This window comes from Oenanthe melanoleuca, chromosome 1, assembly GCF_029582105.1.
Source record: "Oenanthe melanoleuca isolate GR-GAL-2019-014 chromosome 1, OMel1.0, whole genome shotgun sequence".
Lineage (NCBI taxonomy): Eukaryota > Metazoa > Chordata > Aves > Passeriformes > Muscicapidae > Oenanthe > Oenanthe melanoleuca.
The window spans coordinates 46,887,805-46,909,063 of NC_079333.1; the positions used below are offsets into that span (position 1 = coordinate 46,887,805).

Here is a 21,259-nt window from a genome sequence, read left to right on the forward strand (position 1 = left end):
ACAGGAATAAAGTTTATTTTTACTCAGCCTAGAGCAGAAGCACATATTGCTAGTGACTTGCTATGCATTCCCACTATGGAACTGTAAATGGTGTTGAGGAGGAGTAGAGGGGAGGTAGGAACTGCTGAGGGAGGTAATATTGGTAAGGTGCTTGCTAGAAATGGCTCCTACATCTCAGTCTGGGGCAGCTGATGCTGTGGTGAGGGCTGTTCTGAAAGGACAGGCATGCTGCCAGGAAATCTGTAGGCTGGAAACCCTGTGGCTGTGGGCACAGCCTGCTGCCACCAGGAAGTGCTTTGTGAAGGGACGAGTTTGAATGTTAGGATGTGAATAAGAAACCCCTGGTTTTCATCACTGATGAGAGCCAAGAAATACAAGATCAAAGAGACATCAAGAAATGACGGGACATTGGCTGGCTGAGGTTAACACCCTGGTGAGGCCTGGCAGTGAGAACACTGGCATCTGTCTGTCTGCAGTGATGCTCTGGATAAAGCCAGCAGGATTGGAACCCTTAAAACCATGATTTACCTAGGGCTGGAGGAATGAGATGATAAACTTTATTTTAAAAGTCAAGGAAAAGATTCTGAAAAGTCTTGGTTCTTTCTTCCAGCAATGTAGAGATTTTGTGTCTCTTCCTTCTAAACTAGTGACAGGAAGGGTTACATATGGACAGTCAATCTCCTTGTAGGAGTGGGTGGGGAAATGCTGTGACCTCTGCTGGTGTTTGTTAGTGTTGGAAAGCTTATGAGTTCTGGAACTGAAGCTAACCAGTGTGCTGCCCTTCTTTTTGGGTGTCACACCAGCCTTTACTGGATGTCCATGTGGACAGAAATGCTGGCCTGATGTGAAAATTCTGTTAATGTTCTGCTTGGTCATGTAGTCTGTGATCTTAATGCTCCTGGGAAGGGGAGAGAAGAGTTCTGCTATTCCTTCTTTCTCATTGTTCAGTGGGATACTGGGTTCTTACACATGGGTGCTTTATTTTAACCTTTGTGGTTTTGCAATGCACCAACTATCATAGCTTGTTACCAGAATATAATAAATATCTGAGCCATACTTTTCTAATTTTTAAGGTTGCCTTGCACATTTAGGATGAGTGTTGCCCAGTTTACCCAAATATTCTCTCTACTTTGGTGTTTAACTAATGATAAATTGAGAAAGAATTTGGTGACAAAAAGGTATCTCTGGTGGATTTTTTTTCACCCCTCAGTACTTGCAGGGAGTTTAGTTCTGTAAGTGCTCTTACTGTGACAGTAAGGGCTTCTGTAAACATGCTCACATTCTGACCTGGAGAAGACAGCAATCTGACCCTCTTCAGTCCAAGCAGTGCTTTAAAATGCTTGCTGATCAGGCCTTTAAAAATTGTTTTCATATTTGATACTGTGGCCTCTACCAGAGCATTAATAAGGGAGTTCAGAAACTGAATTTAACATGGGAACAGGAGTTATCTCATCTGTTAAACCAGTCCTGATGTTGGTAAACTGCCATGGGGAGCAGAGATAGAATGACATTAGTGTCTATACAGGGAATGTTACCATTATAAAACATGACCTCAGTCAACTAGAGGATGGGCTAATAATGTTCCTGTGGAAGGCCAAGCGTCGCAGAAAATAACATGGGAATCAATTGAGCACTTGAAATTGCTGCTGTGTTGCCAGAGGCCCAAACAGAGACCTACAGGAGCTCTGCTGGGACAATAGAGGCAGCACTCTTTGTACATAATCTTCATCTTTTAATTGGAACAGAAAACAGGAAAACCCATCCCAGTATAGACAGGTAGCACCTAAACATTGCATTCTAATTAAGTAGGTCTCTGTCATTTATCTGGGGAGTTTATGTATGTTCTCACTTTCCATTTGGGGGTTGAGATGCATTCCAGCCCATGCTATTGTTTAATCTGTTTGGAAGTTGCCAGTGCCAGCTTTGCTGCAGCTGCTGTTCTGTAAATGTGAGCACTTGGCTCTTAGGATAGCACATGCTGGTCAGTCTAAGCTTCTCCACTGTTTCTGTCCCTCATCATTTGAGAAGGTCTTTAGTGCAACCTAATGAGATTAGGGTTCATTTGTTCTTGGGTTCCCAGCTAAGTTTTAAAAGGGTAAAGAGCATTTCAGGTCATTGCTTATTCCAAAGAAGGACTGGCATTCCTATCAAGCTGTGGTTCTCTGGAAATATGAATTAGTTCACTAGACAGCTCCAGTAGTCTCACTCTTGCAGTACAATCCTGCACTTCAGCTCTTGCTTTACACTGATTTTCATACCACTATGTTACCAATGCATGATATTTATTTTCATGTATATAAACATTTCATAAATCAAGTGAAAAAGTTGCCGAAAGTCTATCCAACTGTGTGAGACTAACACTTCATGCCTGCATTTTCACTTAAATTCTTTTTGATCTCTTCTGTATAGGAAGTGTTAATGATAATTTCTACAGTGTCATCTTTGCTAATACCTCCATTCATACTCTTATCCTGGAGAGAGAGAGGAAAATTGAAGAGGATATGTCACCGATGTGGTGATGTAAGTAGCCTGAAGCATAGCAGTCAATGGGCACTGCCTTTTGAACGTTTGAAATCTGAGCTGAGCTGCTCAGAGCATCCCTGCTGAGGGGAGTATCCACTTTGTACAAAGTGCACAGGCTCTTGGGTGAGGCAGATAAACTTAACCTGATAGATTTTGCAGTCTTCCTGATAAAAGCCTCAGCAAATTCTGACGAGGCTCTTTGCAGCTCTGCCATGTATCAGCACTTGTGCACACAGCATAGCATGGATCCAAATCCCAGAGTAACCCACAGGGTGATGGCTTTATCTTCCTCACACTCTGAGTAAGACTCTTAACCCAAAAAAAAAATCCTTCTTAATCTGAATACAAGGGTGTCCTTTTCCTGCGACTTTTTTTTTTTTTTCATTTTCATGTCTATTAATAGATCTGTGTTCTTATAAAACATGAGTTAAAATGGAGCAGACTTTATTTTTGAGTTTAACATGAATTCCTCAAAACCTGTAGCTGTGAAAGTTTGCTTTGATGGCTGGGAAACTACTGTTACCATCTGATGTTGATTAAACATTATTAGTGCTTAGAAAAGCACAGGTTTAGACTGAAACTGATGCAAAGGAGGAGAAGGTAAGTTAAAAGTTATAGTGCCAAAGTTATTGTGAAATTCTTAGTTTCATTCCCTTGGATCTACAGATATTTTCATCCTTTCACCTAAACAACTGGATTGTTCCCCTGGAAAATGTTAAGACTTAAGGGAAAAGAACATTTGCATTTTATTTGCTTTGTATTTAAGAAACTTAACACCGCAAGGCTAGCATACCATAAATGCTTTAAGATCCAAAATGATGGAGATTGGGCATATTCAGATAGTACTAAACCTGGTGTGTTCATGAAACTCAAATACTCAAATCTGAGTGATTATATGTTTATAATTCCCTCATAAACTTTTCTCCTGTTGCTTAGACACAAGATGTGTTTTAAACAAGAAAATGAGACAGTATGATTATGGTTGAAAACAAAATTAATATAGGTGACCAGCTGAACACCACTAATTGGAAGAAAGGGAGAGTTGGATGGTTTTTAAGTAAATATGGAACTAGATTGTATAAACTCTCCTATGTCTAAGTGCAATTAATAAAATAAATGTACTGCAGAAAGATTGCAAAACCTCTTTAGACAGTCTGGATTAAAAAAAAAAAAATCAGCGGGGTTTTGACTAGTTTTTGTTTATGAAAAGAAAGGAACTGAATGTTATTTTTAAGTAGGGAAATGAAAAGGGATGAAAATGAAAATAAGGGATGAGAGGAATGGAGAAAAATAAGCTAAGTTATTACTACTTGATCTGATAGCAAACCATCTGGCAATATGCTGCCAAATCATTATGTATCATTTGTATGACTCAGTGCTAATTAGATGTGCACGGATTATGCAGACTTCTTGTGCTTTCAACATTGCTAGAATGTTTTAAAAATATCACTTACATTATTAGTATGACATGTGCTTGTTATGAATTTCTGACAGTAAACCAAGCCATTTTTTCACTAGAAAGTATCCAAAGCACTTCAAAGACTGTTCAGATTTTGACTTATTAAAAAAAAAGAAACGAAACAAAAAACTCCAATATAATATCAGGATCTTCTGTCCAGACATTAAGAAATTAATTTCTCTTGCTTTTCCAAGTAACTTTCAGAAAATCTACTGACTGAATGGTTAGGCCTGGGCAGCATGAAAAGTTAACTAAGTACATAAATATATATACACTACAGGTTACAGTAAATGTGCTTATAAAGATCAAGTAATAAATTATCTTTTAAAAATGTTTGTGCATTGCACTGTGTCTATACATACACAAATCAAACACTTTTTTTTTTTCTAAAAAGAAATTAAGGTAGGTCATTTCCCCACTTTCATTCTCATAGTCAACAATTGCCACAATTTGAGGACTATGAAATTTTCCTTCGAGTGTGTATAGTACTTCTACTGCTATACTTAGAAGATATTAACTTTTATAAATATATCTCTATCTTAAACATGCTGCAACATAAACCTGTTAATAAAATGTACTCTGAGAGCTGAAAACTTCACAATGTTTTCATATGAAAGCTAATAAAATCTATTGGATGGAAGATTAAATAATGAGAGTTAAAAATTAACAGGCTGAGTGAGTGATTAATAGATGAAATTGCTTCCTTTTCAAGGAATATCTCAAAGGTGGTGCATCTAACACTACAGAAATATATTTTTAATAAAAAGAAATCAATATGCTTGACAAAGAAATCTTACATGCATTCTGAAAAGCAAAGGCCTCTGAAGGGAGCTTATTTGTCATGTGAACATAAGACTTGGTTATGAATAAGGTGAAAATAAGGCAGCACAAACCCATACTTGCATAATGAACTAGCAAGTGCAAAGAAAGAAGTAATATTTGAAAAAAAAATCAGAACATTCTAATACAGGGGAAAAGATCTTAACACCATAATACTTTTTGTGATGTGAGAGCTTCAGTAAATATGCATGGCTTGCCATGGGTAATTTTGTATTTACATTTATAGATGACTTGGAAGACTTGAAGATATCCCAAAGAGCTGGCAGAATACTTTGTAGTGCAGAACACATGATCTGCAAAGTGGTATAAATAAACTCTTAGAATTACACAAGAAAGAGGTAATGCTCTTTTGAACATTTTTTTTAATTTCAGAAGCAGTCACATAATGTTCCTCTAGTAGAGGGATGAGGGCAAAATTCCAAACAAAAGTGAGATGTGCACTTTTAACAGTAATTGTCATTAATGATTTCCTACTGAAGTTTTCCAATATTATAAACTCCTTATTTATAGTTACAGGTGCCTTTCTAAAAACTTATTGTCCTTTGAACACAGGCTAGATTCATCCCTTTATCAAAACTGGATTATTGTGCAAGAATTTTCATTTTAGCAGTGTAACAGTGAAGTTCCTGCACTATTTGAAACATGCTGATTTCTGTGAGAGGCCCCAGCTCAGAGGGCTCAAAAAGTGAGAAACTAAAATAATGAAGGCCTTAGGAAAATGTTGGTAGAAGTGTTTTGACAGCTTGAATGGATTTACTTGGGCTATGCTAACATTCATTTTACAGAGAATTCAAGCTGAAATTAAAAAAATATTTGCCTGCTTGGAAGTTTACAACATCTGTTAATCTTATGCCTGAGCCAAGCCTTTGCATATAGTTATGATTACTAATAACATTACACACCATTTGTTGAGCTTGGGGTTTTTTGTTCTTGGATGATTAAAGAAAAACAAATTTATGTATAACTTCTGGACATTGGGTGGCACCATTGCCTCACAGAAGCCTTCACAGTGTTGGCTCTTCTCCTTTTTTCCTTTAGCATAACTATATAAGGCGAGTCAGAATGCAGAACTAGTTGCCCTCTTTATCCCTCTCTCTCTTTTTTTTTTTTCTCCCTTTTTTAGTTTGCTTTTAAGTAGTCATCTTGCTTTAAATAGTAATGGATTTTTAACCAAGAACTGATATTGCTCTGTTTAGGGCAGTGGTGTTTTGATTTCAAGTGCTGAAATGGAAAGATATTCTGTACAGTCAAACTGCTCTCATGTGCATGTGCACCAGCCAGCCTGTGATGAAGCTGTACACTAATGCAAAAAGCTGGAATACCACCTGTGTGTTTCATTTTCTTTAATAAAATTCAGTTAAACACAATTTTCAAATTCAGAGCTGATTTATGTCTGTAGCAGGGCTGATATATCAGATACCACTATGTGCTTCTTAAGGTCAAGATTCCTCTAGGTTTACTTTTAGTTTGTATTTAGGTCTTTTTAATTGGACCTTGATCTCCTTCCTGGCAAGTACAAAAACTTTGCTCCAAATGAAGAGACTGGTGTAAAAACATACAACAAATACACTTTTTCTTACATCAGTATGAATTTTTCCATCAAATTCATTGTACAAAGTACTCAGTAGATAACTAATAGTATTTTGTTTTCAGACTAATTAAACCACCAGAGACTGCATTTTGAAAATTTTCTGACCAGTTACACAGCAGTGACTACTGTGGAAGTGAATGAGCCAGCAAAAAGAAATGCAGTTTTCCCATTAGTTTTTGCTTTATGGCTTTATTTTTGTTTGAGGCAAAAGTGTAGAATAAAAGTTTGACATTATTTCAGAGAATCTCATGGAAGAGCACAGTCAGAGCTATGTAGATCAGTGTCAGTATTAACTTACTTGGGAGAAGGCATTCTGATGAAAGCCAAAAGAATAATAGTGATTTTTTTAAAAAAATTTGCTTTAAAAAACCCCAATCCTGCTTCCATATATGTTGGTGTTCAACATAAAGGTAGAAGTTCAGCATAAATATACATTTGCATTAAAGTATTTCTTATTCTTTGTAAGTGTTGCCAAACAGTTGCATTTTCAGAAACAATATCAAATAATGTATCAGTAGTACCTACTATAAACAACTTAAGAACCTGCTACTTATCAAAGTTTTCAGAGTTAAGCCTTGTAAGGAGTGTGTTCACTAAAATCTGAGCCAACTGCAAAATTAAAGAGCAGATCATTAAAATACATTTCTTGGATTATCTATAGTGCATAATGTGACCAGCTCTATATGTTTATATTCCCCTAGAACTCATCACAGTGCAGTTCTTTAAGTTCAAAGCCTTTCATTTTTCTTTCAGAACCTTACAAATAAACTTGAAGTAACAGATAACTGAGTTTCAGAGCTGAAAAGTGAAACAGAAGCTTCAAATATATGCTGAGAATGGGTGAGGACCAGTGATCCAACACTGAAAGTATTCTACTTTTCTATTCTTTTTAGTGGGAACAGAAGTTGAAAAGAAACATGCAACTATTTCTCAAGTATTGAAAATAAATATGTAAGGACTTTCTCTAGGCCCATTAAGGATATGATGTGAAATAACATCCTAAAATTAAAACAAGGAAGTATCCTTTGGCTCCAACAAGGTTTGAAGCTCAGTTTCATCCAGGAACTGGGAGCCAATGCCTTGCACAACTGAAGGATACTTTTGATTTCTGATGTTTCCATGATTTGAGAAGTAGCCTGAGTCCTGCTGTGAACAGATATGAAAGAACCTCTTCAGTTTCTCTCTACATCCTGTTCAATCCCACCCCACGGATTTAACACTGTACATTCTGTAGTAGATAAATCTGCTGGAAACAATGATTTGTCTTTCAAACTTACTATTCAGACCACAATGTGCTACAGTAAATTCACTGCCAAATAAAGGTGATGAAAAGACCAGAATGTCATAGATTTAGAAGAGATTGTTACCAAGGTTTGTGGGTTGACCCTGGCCAACAGCTGAGCACCCCCACAGCTGCTTTCTCACAGTTCCTCCTCCCCCAGCATGTCAGTGGGTAAAAGGGGAGCAAAAGCTGTGAGCTGAGATAAAGACACTTTACTAAATGAAGGAGAAAAGGGGAAAGACCCAAGTGATGCCAAAGCAATTGTTCACCACCCCTTAGTGCAGGATCTAGCTAAGCTTCAGACATCAGCCACATTGGAGGCCACACACACACACACACCCTTCTTCTAACCCAGCTTCTATTGGATAGAATAACTTTATATATTATGGAATATGCCCTTGGAAAGTTTGGGTCCTCTCACAGCATCCTGCTCAACTTGGGGAAGGGAGGGTAGCACCATATGGGCTCTTATAAAGGAAGTAAACTTCATCCTGGCCAGACCAAGTACACCAGGTTTTTACAGCTTTATAGGTAAAATCCAATAAACCAGTTGTTTTCTTTTCCATGCTGTCTACACAAAGCTTGTTATTGAGGTTTACTATGCATGTCATGATAATTTTCTTAGGACTGGTTGTGTTTTCCATAGAGCTGTGTAAAAACTTGGTACTGCTTGGTACTGGTTATGCCCAGTGTGCCATACTGCTTGGTCACAAAGCAATTTTTCCAACTCTTAACTGAATGGTTTTGATTTAGGACAGTGTATTTGGAGGGTCTGGTCAATGTCTTCCTAGATGATGTTGCCATCCAACTCTCAAACTCCTTTTGACTTGTGTAGTTTCCCTGTGTCATATTGACTTCAAGTTATTGTACTTGAATGGTTCTGCACCAGATGTAGCTTTTTGTGGTTTTTTGATCCAGTTGTGTTTGACTTCCCATACCAAAAGCAGAATGAAAGGGTCCTAAGGGAGCAATTGTGGGTGGACATAATCTAAAACTGGTTTGAGGCTAATAAAGGCTGCCATGAGTGCAGTTGCTCTGAAGTGACACCAGGCTATAATGGCTGCTGAGGGCCACTTCATAACTGCAGACCTCTGAGTGAGGAGTGCTCTGGTTCCCACTGTCAGTTTTGATTTATAAGCTGCTCATTTGGTTAACTATGCCAGCCCTTGTTTCCCCTTATGTCACTGAGAAGGACAAGGCAGATGTCCACCTTTCAGTGAAGACAATCAGGATGCAGAAGTCCTTTTCAGACAGCTAAATCCATTTTTATTGCATAGAAGATACTTCATGCAGCTTTGTTCATATCAAGTGATGGTTGTTAGTTGACTTATTCATAAGCAAGGATGGTTGACAAGCTCAGAACAATCATTTTACCTTCAATAATGATTGGTGTAATGACTTTAAACTGCTGTTTTGCCTAAATGGGAGGCCTCAACAGGCAGCAAATACCAGCTTGTTGTTGGTAATGAGAGTGAGTTTACATATCCAAAGCTGACTGATTTTGTCTGCAGGTATATGTCAGGTAGGTGTCATGTCTTTTTCTATTCTTCTCCCTACAATCTCAGAACAAGAGAACAACTAAGTGGGAAAGAATTTTGAGGTCATCTGGTCCAACACCCTCCTCAAAGCTACTTCTGAAGTGGCACAGTTTTCCAACTCTGCTTATTCAATGGCATGATTACTGTGCACACCTGAGCTGGTTCAAAAGAAAACCACTTCAGCTGAAGAAACCAGCTGTTCTGCCTTGCCTCTGTTTAGAGTGTTCACATCCAAGTATACAGCCCCTTTGTTCCTTGAGATTACTGGCATTAAAAGCTGTACAGCATTACAGCATGTACTGGCATTAAAAGACAGACAGACCCCAAAGTCTTTGTGTCACCATATTATAGGATGGATTTTTCCAGAGTCTCATTAAGATGTTCCATGCTGGCTGAACATCTCTGGATATTACTGTGACTACTTATCTCTTCCACTCTCAGGGATATTTTTTTTTATTTTTTTTTTTTTTTATTTTTTTTTTTTTTTTTTTGGCTGCCAAAATAGGATGTCATAACAATGTTTGAGTTGTTTTCTGAACTGTCATGGTTTACAGGGCAGCTGTAATAAGGCAAAACACAATATATGGAAGTTATTTGTGAGGCATGGGACATCTTGAGGGATGAATCTCAGGAGCTGATGCAGGTTTATCAATGCTTGAGTGATCATGATATTTACAGCTCATCAAACCAGCAGAAATATTAAAGACAAATTCATAGGACATTGTTTAACCACCCACTTCAGTATTTCTTGAACAGTTTGCCTCATTCTTTTTCCCTGCCACTATGACAGGACACAGTTGAGAAAAGTGGGTGATCCTGTTCTGTGTCAGATGGAAGCAGCAGGAGACCAAACAGGAGAGAGCAGCAAGTCTGACAGTTCTTTAGGCAAGCTTCATTTGACCAAGGGAGTGGGCAACATGCCCTTGGCTTGTAATCAAGACTGAAAAGCTTCAGTCCTCTACATCTGCCTATAGAATTTTCTCCTTGACTGTAAGCAGTACATTAGACAGGAGCATCTCATAATCTCACCACCTGAACTCTGGGGACCTGTGTGAAGTTCCACAGCTTGACAGATCATCTGTTTCTTATCTGCAGCTTGATCTGTAATAGTTCAAAGATGTTGAAATTCCTGTGTCTTGCCCCCTCCCCTGAGTGTATATATTCTGCCTCTTGGACAATCCTAAATGAACACAAGAAGATATGCTGCAGATGCTATTTTCACTGTTTCTCTGCCAGAGGACAGAGGAGCTGACTGGCAGAGAGAGTTAAGCACTCATTACTGCCCCATAGGAAAGGAATTGTCTTTGATCCATCTTTACAATTTTATAAGAATCTGTGACTGATTGCTTCACACCCAATGCTTTTCCATGTCCTTTCCAGAGAGTGTGTGATCTAATAACAGCAGTCTCTATCATGAAAAATTGCTTGGTTGAACTCTTTTCCAGGGACTCTGATACAGCTACACACCAGCTCTCTATAAAGCTTTGATTGAAGGCTCCCTGGCTTGGCTCAAATGGAGTTCTCAAATTTTAATTAGGAACAAGCACTTCCCAGGTTAACCCAGGAAGGAGAGGGACTAAGCTCAGACCTCACTGGAGGCTGCCACAGGGGTTGACTGGAGAGCTGAGTTCCCTCAGTGATTTCACTGTCAGATTTACAGCATGCACATGCTGATACTGCAACATTATCAGTTCTCCTGAGCAAGATGGGCCAAGTCCCAAGCCAAGTGTCACTGACTGAGTCAAGTTTAGAGTGTGGGGGGCTTTCCCTGCTACTGCAGGTTTGTCTCAGGAAGAGCTGTTCAGAGTGGTCCAAAGGGGACAAGCATGTATAGTTCAGATCTGAGTGCTGCAGAGTATCAGAGCATTCCCACTCAAACCCACTGCCTAGTGTTTGATAAATGTAGGTGTATTCCCAGGGTATCAGTATTTTAGGGTATATAATAATGGACTGGAACTGGCACTGAATAACTGACATGAGTAGCTGAAAGCTGGGAAACCCTGTTTACAAATGCATGTTGTAATTTAAAAAGTAATTGCAGGATTCTGAACCCATTTGGATTGGTTTTGCTCATTTCCATGTGATAAGTTGCCACTAAAAGTTATGCCCCTCCTTCTGTAACTTCCTGAGTAGGACAGAGAGGTCCAATTGCAGAAGCCTGAGGAGAGCTGGAACAGAACTTAACCCATGTTGTTTGCAGGGCTGTCTCTGACAGAGTGGCCTTTCTGCCCCACCTACTGAAAGAAACCAGGTGTCATCTCAGGATGAAACCTCAAACAGCTTAAAGAGCAAAGGAGTTGCAGTCAAGTTCTCTAATTCAGTAATTGCTGTTGTGTCTGGTTCATAATTTTTCTGTTTCCCTGTATTATACTCCTTCTATAGAAAGAGATAACAGAGCCACCAGGTTATATGGAGACACTGCTGCAGTGCCTGCACAAAGAGCAAGCAACCTTTGAATCACATGCCAGCCTTTGCATAATTTTACATATATATATATATATACATATATATATACACACACACATATATATACACATATATGTATATGTATATGTATGTGTGTGTGTGTGTATATATATATATGTATGTATGTATGTATGTATGTATATATATGGCAGCATTTATTTGTATTTGCAGCCCCTCCTTTCTAATCTCAGAGGCTATAGTGCTACATTTGCATTATTTAGGAATCTAAAATACATGTAAAACTACAAAGAAAGAAGGCTTGGTGGTGTTCTAAACCTCTGTGTTCCCTACCAGAAAGTTCATTATTTTCAGCCTTCCTGAGATGGAAATTCTCAGTGGGGTAGTTAGAATAATAAGCAAACACAATCTGAGTGTGTAAGTAGAGTAGAATTCAAGAAAAAGCTTTATTTCCTACTTCCTCCTCACAGACCTTACTATAAGATTTAAAACACTTAAGTGTTTTTTTCTTAAGAGTTGGAGAATGCCATGTTTCATGGTTGAGTTCCATATTTCTTGGGGGTTGTTACAATGGAATTTTTCTTATATTTGTGACAAGCCAAAACACTTATTACACCTCAGCAAAAGGCTGATGGGGTTTTTTTCCTTACAGACTCACTGTGTGGGGAAACATTGGAACATGGGTATATCTTAACCACTTTAAAAGTGAAAAGTCATATGTTTATCCCAGATGTTGTGGGCATGGTCCTTGTGACATGAATTCTTACAGATACCAGCACAAAACAGAGATATGGAAGAAAGAGTGGGAAATGCTGCTGAAATTTATAAGGAAGATCAAGTAAATGCCTGTGTAGCAAAAGGTTTCATATATTTTATCTTGTTATAGTTCTAGAAATGGTGAATAACTTTATACTTCTCTCTCTCTCTTTTTTTTTTTTTTTTTTTTTTTTTTTTTTTTTTTTTTTTTTTTTTTTGGTTTTTTTGGTTTTTTTCCTGGTAATGATGAGCATAAACATAAAATCAGACAGAGAAACAGTATGTAAGTTTCTATTTAGTTGGCATCAGAATTATTATTATTGAGGCCAGTAACTTTTTTAGTGAATTGGAAAGTCAGCAACAAGTAGTTGTTCTGTAAGGCAAATAACAAGCTGTTGTTGTTCACACTTGTGCTGCCTCATTTTCCCTTCTCTTGTGATATCAGGGGGTGTCTGTTTAGAAAATACATCAAGCAGGCTGAGTACTCCAAAGAAGTCTGGCTAACATATTTCTATTGCAGTAGTTTTAAAGGAAAGTGTGAGGTCTACTACAAAGTTACTGTGATATGAATGTTCTTGCCTGAGCTTGCAGTGGAAATGAGCATTTATCACTGTGAGAAGGTTTCCATTCATCTCCACAATCACTTCCCTAGCATATTCAAGGTATCCTGTTGTAAACACTTGACCTGTCTGGAAAAGAATGCCATAGATCTAAAGGTTACAGTGTTTTGAAGAAAGATCCAAGTTGGGTCCTGTCCTGTTTGGCCTTAGTAGATTAAGAATAGTTTATGGCTGACTTTGACTCTGCACCATTTTTTTTCAGTGAGGTCAGTGCATACTGAATGGTTGGGTTGCTAGGAGGGGTCTGTGTGAAAAGTATTTGGTGTGAAAATGTGTAGAAATAGACCTGGCTAGAATTCATGTTTATATGTATCCAGCATGAAAGGAACTGTTACATAGGCCCACCAGGTGTTACAATCAAAATCATGTTTAAGGGCAAAGAGGAAGCACACGTTATATGTTATATGTTATATGTTGTATGTTGTATGTCGTATGTCGTATGTTATATGTTATATGTTATGTCCCAAGAATTGTATCTTGCTACTGTAGTTGAAATGTAAAATTCTATTAATTATTAATACATATCTAATTGTTACAGAAAAAAAGGAAGAATAACGGTGCACTGAAAATTTTCTACACACTGCTGAGTTTCTAGTCCTATCACTGCTTGTCTTTCTGTGCCTTCTGTGGGTGTGAAGGACAGCAGTTTAATTCCGGGGTGTGGGGGGGGACTTGTTGTTAACACACGGAGTGCTTCATTAGGAAAAATCTGACATTCCTATGGATGGTTTCTTCTTCCTAGCGCCAGGATTCACGTGGGGTCATTTTGTGTTTGCTAACAAGGTTTCACTTTCTTGATCTTTCTTCATTGGTCTGTGGCTCTGTTATATCCAAATTTACTGTCTGTATCGTGATATATATGCATGTTAGAATCTACTTTGTCCTCTGTGTTACCCCTAAAACCAGTTTTGTGCAGCTCCAGGTCTGCATTTCTTTATCCAAATAGGGTGAGTCATTTCAGCTGCGGAGGCTCCAGTGCCAAGGCTGTGCTCCAGGTCACATGCCTGTACTCTGTGTCCCCGCTGCTGGTCACACAGGCAGTTTGGGAAAGGCTATCTGAAGGTGCCGTGTGCTCTCTTGGGTGAGGGTTGTTTTAGAGATGAATTAGGTCCCTTGCTTTGGTGGATGAGCTTCTTGTTGCAGTGCTGGGTAACATTTCACAGACTAACAGAACCGATTAGGTTGGAAAGACCTCTGAGATCATCGAGTCCAACCCACGACTGAACACCACCACGCCAACCACACCAGGGCACAGAGTGCCACATGCAGCCACCAAAGCCGGTGACTCCACCACCTCCCCGGCAGCCCGTTCCGGGAGGGCTGGAAGAGTTTTTGGCGGAGGGGAGCGGTGGGTGATGGCAGGGAGCATCCCGGGCAGACGCTCGCTCCCTCCCGCCGTGCGGAGCGCCCCGGAGCGCGGGGCCGCAGCGCTGCCTCTCCCGCCGCTGCCGCCAGGGGGCGCGGCGGCCCCGAGCGCCTCCCCCGCGGCCGGCGGGGCCGGTCCTGCCGGGAGGAGGGAACGGGAGGCGGCGGCAGGAGCGGGAGCAGGAGGAGCAGCAGCAGGAGGAGCAGGAGGAGCAGGAGGAGGGCGGGCAGGCGGCCCCGCCAGCAGCCGGAGGCCGCTCGCCCCTGCGGCAGAGGCGGGCCGGCGGGCGCACCGTGCCCCTCGCCTCCTCCCCGCGCCGCGCCGCTCGGCCCCGCCGAGATGTGTCGGGAGCGCGGCCGCGGCCAGCGGGGCTGGCTCCTCTTGGCTGCCTGCGCCCAGCTCGTCCTCCTCCTCCCGCCGCTCCGCGCCCGGGGTGAGTGCGGGGGCCGGGCCGGGACGCCATGGCGAGTGGCGGGAGCAGAGCCCTGGAGGAGGCGGCGGCGGGAGGAGGGCACGGAGAGCTCGGAGCGGCGCGGAGCCGCTTCCTGCCCGTCGCGTCCCGCCCCGCGCCGGGAGGCGGCGGGGAGCCGCCAGCCCTGTTCCCGAAGTTTGTTAGCGGCGGGGCCCGGGGGAACCGGCCCTGGGATGGGGAACAGCTCCGTGGAACAGCCGAGCCCAGCGCGGAGCACTCGTGCGGGGTGTTCTGCTCAGGGCAAAACCGCCCGCCTAAAATGCCAGAGGGAAAAAATACATTACTCTGTTTTAGAGGCGATTTTCGTGCGTCTGGTCAGGTGGGAGAAGATGAAAGGAGAAGGATTAGTAGTAGTATGTCAGCGATTGGGTTGCTACAGGCTTCTGGAGTTGGGAGCTGTTGGCGTGAGTGTAAAAGAAGTAAATTTTTAGGTCTATTCTGTTTCTCATTATTTCTATTCCTAAATATTCCCATCTCTGTTAGCATAGGCTTCTCAGTTTGTTGTGAGCCTTTGGATTTGATTCTCTTCCACTGCTATGGCTTGTGCATGAAAATCATGCAGGGGAAAACTGGTACTAATAAATCACATTTTCAGCAAAGTAAAACTGTGATATTTTGGTTTTTCTTCTGCTAAACACTTTTCCTTTCACTGATACAGCTTGGTTTTTGGAGGAGTCCTAATACTCTACAGCTCTTCCTAAAGCTGCATTTCATTCTTTCTAGGATGAATAGTTCTGCTCCAGTAAGGTACTATAGCACTTATAATCACAAACAGATTGAAATCACTGTCAGAGAATAGCAGATTCAGTTTTTCCCATATCTGTATGTATTGTACATGCATAAATACCTACATACATGTAGGTAGAAAGCAGAAATGGTAACATGTTCTTGTTTAGTAGGTCTTGATGATTAATGCTTGTATGGGATTTATTCACCAGAAGCTTCCTGCAGTATTGTGGTTTTCTTTTGGTTTTTTAATACCTGTTTATGTTATAGAGTCCGTCCTTTCCCAAATAACCCATGTTTTTGAGATGGCCTAGATAGTAAGTTTGTTCTTCAAAACCAGAAATAATTTGGATTGCTTTCCACAGAAGCAAACAGCTTGTCTGTCGGTAGTTAGGTAATTTCATCAATTCCAGCTTGCAAGTGGCAGCTTACAGAATGGGAAAATGTATTCAGATGATTTTGTATGGTGTAACTTCTAGGCAATCAGAAGGGATCATGATGATGCTTTTTCTTCCACGGTTTTTCTTTGCTTGCCTTTTATAAAGATAGTGGTGTACACAGCACTCATTTATATGTTCCAGTGGTTCACAGTGATGATTTCAGCTGCCTTTGTCCCATTATGTGCCATTTGTGTAAAAAAATATAAGTAGTTGCTTTTATTTTATGAAAAGCTTCAGATGCTGTAAATTTGCTTGCATCAGCCTCTCCTTTTCCTCCTCCCCCTGCTCTCTCCCCATTTTGTGTTGATGAATCTGTAATACATTCTTATCTGGCTAGACCAGTCTTTGGTGCTGATAGGGTGGCAAAAGTGAAGAAATATTGTAAAAGCTTGCATATAAATACACAAAACTAATTTATAGTGCTCACAGGCTGTCTCATAACTGAATATCCTATCTCTTTGACTGACAGCATCAGTGCAGATTTTCTCTGGTATCATGTCAATCCACAGAATCTTATGTTCTTTGAGAACTTGTAAGGGGGAAGAAAACCAAACAAAACAAAAGTAGGCCTTTCACTAAATTATTGTTAGAAGTATAAAGAAGTTGTATTTTAAATATTTTCTCTACTGTGTACAACATAATCACTGGCTGTCATTATTTGAAGTGGTTATTATCAGTTGCAGTTTTGCCACTCATTAAGTCATAGAATTGTTACTTTTTTGTAGCTCATTTAAACCCACAGCTCAGTGAAGTGGTTGTAATGACTTTGGGGTCAGTCAACCTTGAATCAGACTGGAAAAGAGGAATATAACAGAAGTGATGCTTTTCTGTCTCAGGTGGATTAGTCTTTGAAAGCAAGGAGTTAACTCCTCAGTTTTTAATATCCTTTGCACTTCAAGGGCATATAATTGTAAACGTTTGGAAGGTGTTTATGCATGAAAGACTGTTACCATAGAAAGGATTGCTTCTGGATAGAATGTGATATTATATAATTGTATTTACTTATACAGTTTATTGTATTTTAATGCTGCAGCGTTTACATCCATTTTTCTATCCTGCACATATTCCTCCAGTTTGGCTGCTGAACAATGAAAATTTTTGCTGAGTTTTACTTTCTAGTGTTATAAGCTAGTCTATTCACTTATCAAAATTTTAATGGAAATAATAGAACACTTGACAAAAATAAATAGGAATTGAAGGAGTTGAATTGAATAGAAATTCTCATATTACATGTCCAAGTTTTAAATGGATCCAAATATGTTGTCTAGGTTTTCCAGTGGATTTTAGTCATGCTCTCAAAAGACATAAAGACAAGATTAATGATAATATAGAACTTTGAAGTCTTTCTAAAATTTATTTGCTTTTCTTTTCCTCAGTTCTTGGCCATTTAGCAAAAGGAGGGGAGGTCTAGCAATTGACACATTCTGCTTCTGCCTGCTTGTGCCAGATGACATGATGTTAATGCACAGCCTGTGTTAACAACCTTCAGAGTACACAATGCATTAAATAATGAAGTGACAAATACAGGATTGCAGGTTGCACTTAAGATGGTGCCTTGCTGGTTTTTTTTCTGCTTTGGGTATCTTTGTTTGTGAGAAATTAATTAATCTCCCTGGTCTTTTGGTTACTGCGGCACCTGCAGGGCTCGAACTTTTACCAGCTAGTAAGTTTCTTCTTGTGATGTATTCTCTCTGTTCCTTGTGGCAAGTCAGCAGCTGAGGTGTGGTTACATTGTATTAGAACACAGGAAAGCACTAGAGGAAATTCCGGATTTAGCAAAGGTACTTCTATCTCCGGGCCTTGATATGTGTTTTGGGGAGTTATACTGAAAGAAATCCATTGCGGATGTCGGAATTAACAATGATGTTTGGGCACAAAAAGTTACTGTGTTGTTACAATAGCATCTGATAGCTCCTAGACGTAGGTTATCCTTCTTTGTGCACGTGTGCCTTGCACACAACAAAAAGATACCCTTCACACAGAGAATTTATAGTTTCTGCCTGTTTTGCACAAGTGACCTGGCCATGAGAGCTGCATCTGGAGTTAGAATTTTTCTGTCAGTGGTCCACTCCTGGGAACACCTTTTTCAGAAACCTCTTGGAAGTGAATTGCCTGTGAATGAATTAATCTTGGAGTTGTCCACTTGTGCCAAGGCACTGTATTTTCTACCTACCCTGTGGTCCCTTTGTTGATATTTTGTAGGCTAGCTAAATTTACCATGTTCTTTTCCTGCTGCCCTTTTCCCAGTAAATCCTTAGAAGAGGATATTTATTTCCATGCTGAGAGATAGGTTGCTTAGGCAGAACAGTCTTGGTCACAGTAGACTTCTGATGGTTGCTCTATCAAATTAGATGTGCATAACAGATTTGCTAATCAGGTAGAAGAGTGTTGCTAAGATAAATTCGTACAGCCTGTGTGCATGAAAAACTTCATTACTGTTGGGTGAGAATTCTTGAGGCTTTTTTGGTGGTGTCTTCAGGGGTCTGTTAGTCTGTTTTGTGAATGGTTCTTCAGCACTTTAAAAATAGTCTGAACAGTTCTTGTCTTATTAAAATGTATTAGCTGGGAAATGTCTTCCTGATATATTTAATGTAAAAGATACCAGGTCATTTTAATATGTTTAATTGTTGGAAAAGGAGGGGAAGCTGACTTTCTGAAATATATTATATAATAAAGAGACTTTAGCATTCATTGCATGTATTGGTTTGTTGAATAAATTATATTTGTGAGTGTTGAAATTGCACTGTGTGACAGGGTCAGAGCTGGTTGATTTTCAAGGTTCATCTCCTACAATAATGATCCATCCTCACATGCAGGAGGGTAGGCAAAGATGGCAGGAGGCCCACTTGCACAAACAGGAGCTCCTAGCCAAGCTCAAACATAGAAAAGAAAGCACACAAGAGATGGAAATACAGCCAGGTCACCCCAAGAGTAACATGGAGACACTGTCTGAGAGTGCAGGTATGCCATTGGGAAAGCCAGGGCCCACCTGGAGTTGAATCTGGTGAGGGATTCAACTCATGAAAGGTAAGAAAAGGGCTTCTGCAGCTGTTCAGCAAAAGGGAGACTGGGGAAACTAATAATAGGCCTTCTTATGCATGGAGGACAGGGTTAAAAGAAGGATGTGAAAGAGGGTGAGGAACTTGGAACCTTCTTTGCCTCGATCGATATTTCTGAGACTCACCTTCAAAAATCCCAGAGAGAAACTCATGGGAAAGTCTGGAGCACAGAAGAGTTAATCTCACTGGAGGAGGACTGGTTTAGGGAACTTTTTAACAAACTGGACTTACAGAAGCCACAGGAACTGATGGCAGGCACATACAAGCACTGGTGGAGTTTGACGATGTCAGTGCAAGGCTTGATGATCTTTGAAAGGTGGTGGTGACTGGGGGAGAGTCCTCAAGACTAGAAGAATATCACCCTGGTCTTCAAGGAGAGCAAGGATAAGTTGGTACCTCAGTCCCTGGGAAGGTGGTGGGTAATAATCCTCAGTATCGCTGGCAAACAAGGAAGGACAAGGCAAACATACGAAGGACAGGAGGGCGACTGGGAGAAGTCACCATGTTCTTATGAATGGGCAGTCATGCTCAACCACCCCAAAAGACTTCTGTGATGACATGACTGCCTTCATGAGTGTGGGGAAAGCAGTGGGTGTTGTTCATCTCAACTTCAGCAAGGAGTTTGAGTTTACCCCTGTCTCCTATAATGTCATAGCACACTGATGGTAGTATGGGCTGTGTCTCTGGACAGCAAAGTGGGTGGAAAACTGACTTGGTGGGCTCTGATGAGTGGCTCCAGTAGTGTTTTACCTTTCATTAATGGCAATGGGATGTGCACCCCCAGCAAAGTTGCAGAGGATATGGAATGTGCAGGAGGAGTTGATGCACAAGCTGGGGGGTTGAACTAGATGTCTATTAGAGATCCTTTCCAATCTCAATAAATCTGTGGTTCTGTAATACCAGGATGAGTAGGTTGTTTAATTAATTCCCTGAAGAGCTTTATCTGTGCTTTCAAAGATGTGGTGTGAAATAGGTGATCTGATTAGTGTTTGATTTGTCTCAAGGATCATATGTGTTAATATTTCATAAAGCTTAGGGACAGTGTGGCATGAGTTATTGAATGCCCTGTGGTGGCAGAGGCAGCATCTCTTGTCAGTCATAGTTGTCTTAGGTTTTATGTGCCATTCCTCAGGTGCATATTAAAAACTGAAAATTAGGCTTGTGAATAAGCTGAATTTGTGAGGTGACACTTCTTCAGGGTAATACTATATAATTAATACATTTTCTGGAATAAGGATGTTTTGTGTTGATTTTATAATTAGGATTGTGTCAAGAAGATGTGGGTCTGGTTTGTGTAGGTGAAGTGATTCCTTGTCTGAATCTGTAAATACTGTTATATTGGGAGAAGAGGAGGAAAATGACCTTGAGATTTGCTCAGTTGGTTAAGGCCTGGTGCTCATGACATGGATTCAGTCCCTGTACTGGCCACTCATTTAAGAGTTGTGGGTCCCTTCCAACACAGAATATCCTCTGTTTCTGATTTATGTCCACCACGAGTCTGCTGTGTTAGAAAGATTTTTGGGATGTCTGGATCTAGTAGTGTGATTTGAGATGCAGGTTAAAGAGGACTTGAGATGTTGCTGTGAACCTCAGCTCCTGGACACTTGGTGAAATTTGATCTCCAGCTGGAAGAGCAAAAGGATGTAGGTGTTCAGAGATGGGGCACCCTAGACCTAGAACAATCTTGTCTTGTTATCCCATATTGTAGATGTCCAGTGCATCAAAGGAATGATAATGGCTAACAATTCACTCTGAAGTCAATTACAAGCAATAAATAATCTAAATTTGTAGTGAGACAATCCACTTGAATCTGTTTTCTGCCCCATTTTTTAAGAAAACCATCAATTTGACCATGATGAATAGTATCTTGAATTCCTTCCAAATTGTAACAGTTTGCTTTCATTTGCATCTCTTTAGAACTTTTAAGAAAAAGATTTCTTAGAAATAATCTTAGCAAGGCTTTCTTATGTTAAATGGAACTACTTTTGCAAATGAGGAGGCTGAGACAAATTGACTACATCAACAACAAAAAAAGTAACACAAGAACCCGATTATTTTTTCTAATTCAACAAACCAGAAGTGTATGCAAAGGGTGGTGTCACTATAAATAGTTTAAGAAAATGCTACTTCTGTGCAGATTAGCTCTGTATGGTCCTATTCTTT

The 21,259-nt window shown here is 40.2% G+C and overlaps 1 protein-coding gene across 1 annotated transcript in view; it reads left to right on the plus strand.

Annotated features, from left to right (window-relative positions):
* Positions 1 to 14,608: 14,608 nt before the first annotated feature.
* The window catches only part of B3GLCT (beta 3-glucosyltransferase), a 41,632-nt gene continuing 34,981 nt past the window's right edge, over positions 14,609 to 21,259 (plus strand). Inside the window, exon 1 of the mRNA XM_056497053.1 lies at positions 14,609 to 14,832. Within this exon, the coding sequence (XP_056353028.1) occupies positions 14,739 to 14,832 (94 nt within the window). The 5' untranslated portion in view covers positions 14,609 to 14,738. The remainder of the gene's footprint in view (positions 14,833 to 21,259) is intronic.